This window comes from Varanus komodoensis, unplaced genomic scaffold, assembly GCF_004798865.1.
Source record: "Varanus komodoensis strain SLA01 unplaced genomic scaffold, ASM479886v1 scaffold48, whole genome shotgun sequence".
NCBI classification, from domain to species: domain Eukaryota; kingdom Metazoa; phylum Chordata; class Lepidosauria; order Squamata; family Varanidae; genus Varanus; species Varanus komodoensis.
Window position 1 is genome coordinate 394,068 of NW_025336059.1, and position 7,887 is coordinate 401,954.

Below are 7,887 nucleotides of genomic sequence, written 5' to 3' on the forward strand. Positions count from 1 at the left end.
GGGGGGGGTGACATTTGCTCGTCTCCCAGCTGGATGCGGCCCGCGGGGCTCCCTGCGGCAGTGTGCCCCCAAGTCCAGCAGCAACCGCCTCCCCGTGCCCTCCCGTCGCTCCTGTGGGCGCAGGAGCGCAGCCCCCAGGCGGCCAGGGGCAGAAGCAGCTCCCGGAGCAGCCCACCCCGTGGCGGGACGCCCCCCCACCCCCTGGGGTGCGCCAGGGTGGTCCAGCTGTGCATGCTGCGGGGCAGAGCGCAGCACACGGGAAGCGGGTTGCGACAGCACAGAGCGGAAGCAAGCGGCCAGGGCCTGGCAGGAGACCGGGGCGCACCCGCTCGGGCCGCCATGCGCGGGGCAGGAGCGGCTGGGGGTGCTCGGGGGGCAGGCCGGGGGTGAGAGGCACGGCTTCACGCCCCTCCTGGGCCTCAGCGGCTGGGCCGGGCTGGGCAGCTTGCAGGAGCCTCGGGACAGGGCCAGCCCGGCCCAGGGAAAGTGGTCCTGCAGGAGAGCCCCGGGGAGAGCTGCTGGGCCACGCCGAGGCCCGGGTGCAAGCTGCCCGCAAGCGCCAAGCGTCGATCACCGCCCATCGCGGGTCCGGGGATGCCCGGGGCTGAACACGCCACAGCCCCACGCCGGCCCCTCCGACTGAGGTGCCCCGGCACGGAATGGCAGGGCAGGAAAGCAGGGGACGACGGGGCGCCTCGGGGGAGCCGGGCCTGGACGACGACCTGAGCCGCTGCCGCGTGCCGCCGAGGGCAAGCGCAGCATCCGCCCCGGACGCTGCAGCCGGAGAGCCCTGGCTGGTGCGCTTCGCTCGGCACAGGCCCGGTGGAGCCTCACGGCGGCCCTGTGCCCTCGCAGGGGGCTCCGGGGGACCTCCTGGAAGGCCTCTCCCAAAGCAGGGCTGCAGCCCTCCCCGGTCACGAGACTCCCTCTGCGGAGCCCGTGCAAGAAACCGGGGGCCGGGCAGCCCCGCGAAGGCCCAGCCTTCACGGGGCCTTCCGACGGGCAAGGCAGCAGCTCCTTGCGCCGGCCGGACTTCTCCCGACGAGCCGAGCACACGAAGCGGGAGGCAAACGGGAAGAAGCCCTCATTTTTGCAACGGGGAATGCCGAGCCGGGGACTCCGCATCCATCGCTCGGCCTCCTCAACCTCTCTCTCTCTCTCTCTCTGCTCCCTAGCCAGGCCGCGTTCTGGGGGGACGGGGCAAGCCCTAATCACCTGGAAGATCTTGGAAACGTCCTCGGAGTTGCGCTGCTGTGCGACGTCGCACAGTTTGGCGGTGATATCGATTCTCCGGCAGATGTCCATGTCCACTTTCATGGCCTTTTCCTGGATCTTTGTGTCCAGGTCTGTCAGGGGCTGCAGGAAGGACAGCGAGCACAATCGGCCATTAATACCGTGCGGGAGGGAAGGCCTGGGGGAGGACGCGGCCAGCAGCGCCACCTGCCCTCCCGCGATGTGGGCGGCCGGGGGGGGGGGGGAGGCTTCGTTCGGGGACGCGGACGCGGCACTGCCGGCGCCCGAGTGACTTCCAGCTGAAGCGACCGTCCGGGGAGGATGCCAGCTTAGGGGCAAACCCTCGACCCAACACTTCTGGTCCACGAGGCAATTATTTTGGGAACCTACACGGGAAATCTTGTCAACGCACGTCCTGCTGCGAGCAGCCCCTTCGTGCAAGAGGGACTGGCTGGACTCTGGCCACCTTCTACGGAAGCTAGAAGATGAAATTGGGGCTTGTCGACTGGGTTCAAACGATACCGTAGCCAGCGCTCAAGAGCCGAGGCTGGCTGCGGGTGAAGCCTGAGCTGATGTGTTGTCTGAACCCAGCATTCTGGTCCTTCTGGTGCTCTACAACTCGAAACAGTCAGTGCTAGGGGGACATGCGACAGCTCCTCCCCGTAGCAGGCAGAGTGGAGAGATCCGGAACAAAGATGGGGCGCCACAAGGCGCCCCAGAGAGAAATGCCCCCGGGCTGGCCACAGCTCTTGTTTTCGGTGGTGGAAGCTGTGGCCAGGAACTCCCGGCGCATCCCAGGGTAACGTCCAAAGTCGCCTGCTGGAAGCAAAACTGAGCTACGAAGCAAAAAGGAGAAGAGGACTGGGAAGGCCTTGCTGTGAACCAGGAGACATAAGATGCCAACTGCATCCTAAGGCAAAAGCGGGGGACGTCGGAAACAGCCTTCCTTCATGAGGACTACAACCTTTGCACGACACCTTCCCAGCCTTTCTACTGGCTCTGACACTCTTTCCAAGGTGAAGACTCCAAAGCAGCCGCCCCTAAAATGGCATTCAAAGCCCCTGTGTGTGCACTGCTTACACACGCGTAGGCGCGATTCACACCACCTCTGGACTGGCCTGCGGTGCTTCGGGGACGGGAATCTGGCGGCACCCGTGCAGTGCAGAGCGCGGGACGAGGCGGGACGCTCCCCGGCTTTGCTCCCGCTGCCTCCTGCTCCGGGGCCTCAGCACCGCTGGCCGGGGGCCCGGGGCCCAGTCAGGGCGGGCGACACGGGGCAAGGGGGCGCATCCACACAGGCCGGACAGGAAGCGCGGGGAGGCCGAGCAGGGGGGGGTCGTGGGCATTCCAGGCAGCCAGACCACAACTGCAAGCAGCGCTCGCCGGGCGGCGGACGCTTTCGGCGGCGGAGCCAGAGCACGGCATCCCTGGCACGGGCCGCAGCCGGGCTGGGTACCTACGTCGCTCATCAGGCCCTTGAAGACCACCAGCTCCGCTTTCAGCCGCTCGATCTTCTGGTTCAACTCCTCCCGGAGAGTCTCGGCCTCCTGGGCTTCCTGGAGGGACGGAAGGAAGACGGGCAGTGAGACGGACCGCGGGATAAACGCTCACGGGACGAACTCAGCCCTGCTCCAGCCAGGCACTAACGGGCTGCGAGAACGGAACTGCTCTGCGAGCTCTGGGTCGGTATGCACTGGACCCGAGCAGATCGCCGGCAGACGCCGGCTTCAAATGCCGGGGGTCTCGAGACCCCCAGTCCTCTAAAGTGCATCAGGGGCCCAAGGGGGCAGGTCTGTGAACACGGGGGCCACATCCAGGCTTCTGGGGGCCCCAGTCTGGCCCTGCAGGGCTGCCCGGAAGGCCGCAGCCCTTCCCACCTGCAGCCGGTGCTCCCTGGAGGGTCTCCCAGCTTCCGGGCAGGTTCCCTCCCTGTTCTAGAAGGCCGAAGCACCTCCGCCTTACAGCTGACTGGTGGGCAGCAACAGCCTGAAGCTAAAATCGGCCGGCTCGGCTGGTTCTGCCCCTTCGCCACCCCCTCCCCAAAGGCCTCTCCCTACGCGATCCCACCTTTGCGCCGGGAACGCCTCTGTGCCTCCCCTCTGGGCACCCCCTTCCCCTCCTTCCCGCCGGACGTTGCAGCAGAAGGAGCCGCCTCGGGGGCACCCGTCCCATGACCTGCACGTGCGCGGATCTGCTCCCCAGCCTGAACTGGCCCCCTCCCGTGCCAGCCACGCGCTCCGAGCTGCCGGAAGCGCGCGTGCGGAGGCAAGGAAACCCGGCCGGTTCCGGGGGCGCCTGGGGGATGGGCCCCCGGAGGAGCACAGGCCCGTGGCCGCCGCTCAGCAAGACGTACCTCCTGGAGGGTCTCCACCATGGACTCCAGGCTCACCCGCTTGGCCACTTCCTCTTCCCATCTGAAACGAAACAGAGAGTGAGGAGTCGGTTTCCCTTCGACACTCTTGGCTTTAGGGAGCCCGACGGTTGCAAAGCACGAGCCCCCGTTATTCGACTCGCCAGGCCCCGGGAATTCTCTGCCCCCGAGCAGGCTAGGAGGTTTGTGCCCGGTCAGCCTGAGGCTGCACCAGTTCAGCAGCAGCCTGCTCCCAAGGGCCAGCAGAAGCTTACCGGGCCCACGGGCGCAGGCCCACTGCACGGCGACCCACCCTGAGACCACTCAAGACTACAGAAAGGCATCATGATTGGCAGCCTTGCCCTCCGTTAATTCGCCAAACCCTCTTTTAAACACCAAGCATTTCGGGGAAGGTTCCTCTGTCTTGTGGTCACGCTCGTCCTTCCCCAACCCAAAGTCACCCTTTCGAGAGCACGGCCTTTCCCCCCAATCCTGAATTTTCCCTTCAGTCGTGAGCGATGCAGCTCTCCTTCAGGGCAACGCACGGCACGACAAACTCCTGGAGTTTATTTCAAAGGCATTCTTGGCCCCCAAATTAAAATGCTGCACCTCGTGTGCTGGAAAATTCTGTCCGGAATGCTTTGGGCCGTGTTAAAAATAAACAAACTTGAAGCGTGTCATGTCATGAAGGATGCATTCCTAAAAGGAAGGGCTGTTCGCTCCGACTTTCCGCGGAAGGTTTCCCCTGAGGAAGCGCCGAGAAGGCACTTGCAGACGGTCGCTCCGCAAAGCCCGCCCGGCCGAGAAGGCGAAGGCCTGGCCGTGAGGTTGTGATTGATGCCCGGCTCTGCAATCCAGTAAGCGCCGTCCAGGCCAGGGTAATTAAAATGCCCCCAGCAGCTTAATTATACGCACGAATAGAAGGGGAGTTGCACTGGCTGACTTGATTCAATCGACGGACGTTAACAAGGTTACCGGGTGGAAGGGCGGATCGCAAGGGACGGGGCCGCTGCCGGCTTGGCCGGGCTGCAGGAGCGCTACGGGGGCGCTGGGGGCACGGGGGCGGGAGAGCCACACCGTGTGTCTGCCCCCCACGCCCCCATTTCCAAGAAATCTGGGGGCGCGTCCTGCTAACCGGCCGACCGCTCGCCGCCAACTCCATCCCGAATCCAGCCACTGCCACGGGGAGCATCTCAAACGGGAAGAACAAGGGCCGCTTGTGGGGCGTCACTGTCCCTCGACTAACACGCCGCACCCTGATACATCGCTCTTCTCCTCCTTCGGCGGAGGCAGGGGCTTTTGCGGGAGCCTGACTCCACTCCACCTTCCCAGGGCCATTCTCCTGGCCCGTCTCCTTTCCCTGGCGGAAGGGCTATTCCCGGCCCTGCTCTTTGCCACCGGCCACTTATCAGCGAGCAAAAATATCTGACCGGAGCGAGTGCTTTTAGACTTTGGCTCCGCTGGCCCTGCCTGTGCGGAGGCTGGCCGGCCACACGTGCAATTACACACAGGTGTGATTATATACACAAGGGCAGGCCTTCCCAAGTCCTCCTCTGCCTCTCCAACAATAGGAAAAAGCCACGCATGCGGCGGAGAAAAAGGAGAGACCTCTCTTCCTGTTGGGCCAGTAATGGATCCAAAAGCAGGAGGGGAGAAGCTAACTGGAGGTTTTTATTTCTGATTTATTTATCCATCGTAAGAGTCCCTGGAAGAGGCAGGCCTCACCTCAACCCAAGCCCACCCCTGCAAGCCCCATCCCGCTGGCTCTCGCGTTATTTACGGCCCCGCACATTCCCAGGAACCACTGGGGGCGGCTGCAGGGCCACCCCAAAGCCCATCAGGATGCACCTGCCTCCGCTTCATCCCCCACTACTGGAAGGAAGGGCAGCGGAAGGCAGGCGGACGGGAGACGAAGGACCTCCGATCCCCAAACGCCTAGCAGCAGCAGCAACGGAGCAGGGCCCATCATCATCCCCCACACTGGGTGGCTGAGAGGAGGGTGCTTGGCGGTGGGGGTGGCACACGGCTGGCCCCAGACGTGCCGCGAGGCCGTTCCCCAGGACCTGCGGTCCGACGCACCTGCGCAGCATCCGTGCAGGCCGGGCAGCGGGAGGGCTGCTCTGCGCACCTTGGCATGGCTCCGGCGCCGATCCCAAACGCCTGGCCTGGGCCTGGCGCAGCAGCCTGACTGAAATGCCCGACTCAGCCGGGAAGCAGGGAGCTCCGGGCGGCCGACCTGGCCTCCTTTGGGGGAGCATTTGGCGCCTGGGAGCCACTCCCAAGAAGGTCCTCGCTTCCCGCGCCGGCCGGTCATCCCGAGGTGGCTGGGGGAAGGCGTCCCCGAGCGCCGTAAAACCTGCGTGGGAGAAGGGGGCCTTTCACAGCGATGGGGCCCCTGCAGCGGCTCCCCCAGTGTTTGGGCGGATACGCAGAACCGCTCCCCACAAACGCCTGCCCCAGCAAGGTGGGCTCCGGCAGCGCGAGGGCAGGACGGCCGGGGGTGGCCTCGCCGATGCGGCAAGCTCTCCCCAGCACTGGCGCCGACGCACACCAGTGCCAGAGGAACATGGGAGCGCACTTCCGTGGCACGGTGCGCGAGAGGTTTGCTGGCCTCCGCCGGGCGAGCGGAGCTGTGACCGATTTCCCTGCCCTGGCCGATTTCCATGAATTTGCTTTCGGAGGCAGGCGGGCCAGCCGGCCGGCCGGCCTGGACTGGCTCTCCTGACCTCGCGGTGTGCTTCCCGGGGGCGACGGCAGCCCGGAGGGATCGCGGCGAGTCAGCCGAGGGCGTCTCTCCTTGCAAAGCAGCCCAGGCCCCGCTGCTTTCGGCTGCAGGGAAGGCCAAGCCAGACAAGCAGTTCTTCTCCGAGGAGGGGCACGCTCTGGACAAGAGCCAAGCACTAATGCAAAGCTCGGGCTCTCCGGCGCGTCTTTTTTTAAAGAAAGGGCTCTCTCGGGCTCGGCGCTCATAGTTCCTCCCCTGGTGCTGATTAATTTCTTGCCAAACCCTGCATGGACACAGTTAAACACCGAAGCTGCCGGCCTCGCCGATTTCTCCAGTGAGCAGATGCCCTCCCAGCTCCTTTGAAGCTTGCAGACAGGCAAGACGGGGCAGTGGCAGGCCGAGCCCGGCTCCAGAAACCGGCACAACCGGGCAGGGTCCCGGGCCTGCCCCCGTTGCTGCTGTGGAGCCAGCGGGGCAGCACGGGGCGGAGCAGCAGCCGCGATGCGGGGACGGGGGCGGCCATGCTCCGTCTGCCGCCACTCCGTGCCCTCTCCTTGCCTCGCCGGAGCGCTGCAGGAATCTGCTGCAGCGTACTTCAGCTGTCCTCAAGCGCGGCTTGGCGTGGATGCAACTCAGGGGCCTCGCATGGAAGTGGCGGAGCCTGACGGGAGATGCTGAGGCAGCACTCCTTGGCCACACGTGTCTCCTTCCCAGAGGAGGAGGAGGAAGCCCAGCTGCTCTATTAGCATCCCTCTGGCTTGGCAGAGCGCACGCCGGAGCTGAGGCCGCCATTTCTGGGCGGGGAAGGGCGGCCCACCCCGCTCCGGCGGGCCGAGAGGTATCTGAGCCACGGTCGCCCCGCGAGACGACGGCCTGCGCTAGCTCCGCATTTCTCCTGGCCCAGCACCAGTTCACACAGCGTCCAGCTGCAGCAGCCAAGGAGCGGATGCTCGGCGCCGGAGCAAAGCCGTGCCAAGCACAACTTCCAGACGGCGAAAAACGCCATTGGCAGCTGATTCACCGGCTACTGGAATTATTTTAAAGAAAGAATCAGTTCCAAAATGTTGAAACCTCCCCATCTTTGGCCACAGCGCCGCTTCCCAGAGCCACCCCTGAAACCGTCACGCGTGGCAGCACGATGCCACCGGAGAGCCTCCGTCCCACATCAGGAGTGCCAGGCGGCCTGGGCATGCTCGCACGCCCAGTCCCGAAGCGGATGACTAACTCGCCCCGTGAGAACAAAGCGGAGGGCGTGTCGCGATAAATGCCCGTTTTTCATCTGGGCACAGGGGCCCCACCCCGGCTTTGAACATCTCCCGAGTGCGAAGCATCTCAGGTATGCGGTCCGGGGCCTCCGTGAGGACAAGCGGAGGAACGGAGTGTCCCGGGGACCAGGTGTGGGACAGGCGGTGACCTGCTCCTCTCCTGCACCCAGTCACAGGCCAGAGACGTGTTCCCCCCTCGCCCCCCCCCCGGCAAGAGGGCCTGCATCACCCGCTGAGCTTCTGAGGATGTCTGTGCTTTCGTAGGGTGTACCTGACTGGCAGGGCAGGCCCCCGTCGAGGTTTGCTGCAAGGGC

The 7,887-nt window shown here is 65.2% G+C and overlaps 1 protein-coding gene across 1 annotated transcript in view; it reads right to left on the bottom strand.

The window, feature by feature from the left end:
• Positions 1-6,831, bottom strand: part of IFFO2 (intermediate filament family orphan 2) — a 17,610-nt gene extending 10,779 nt beyond the window's left edge. Inside the window, exons 1-5 of the mRNA XM_044445296.1 lie at positions 6,735-6,831; positions 5,663-5,939; positions 3,587-3,830; positions 2,694-2,789; positions 1,216-1,356 (exon numbers count right to left, since the gene is read on the bottom strand). Of these exons, the coding sequence (XP_044301231.1) occupies positions 1,216-1,356; positions 2,694-2,789; positions 3,587-3,830; positions 5,663-5,939; positions 6,735-6,831 (855 nt within the window). The remainder of the gene's footprint in view (positions 1-1,215; positions 1,357-2,693; positions 2,790-3,586; positions 3,831-5,662; positions 5,940-6,734) is intronic.
• Positions 6,832-7,887: the final 1,056 nt, after the last annotated feature.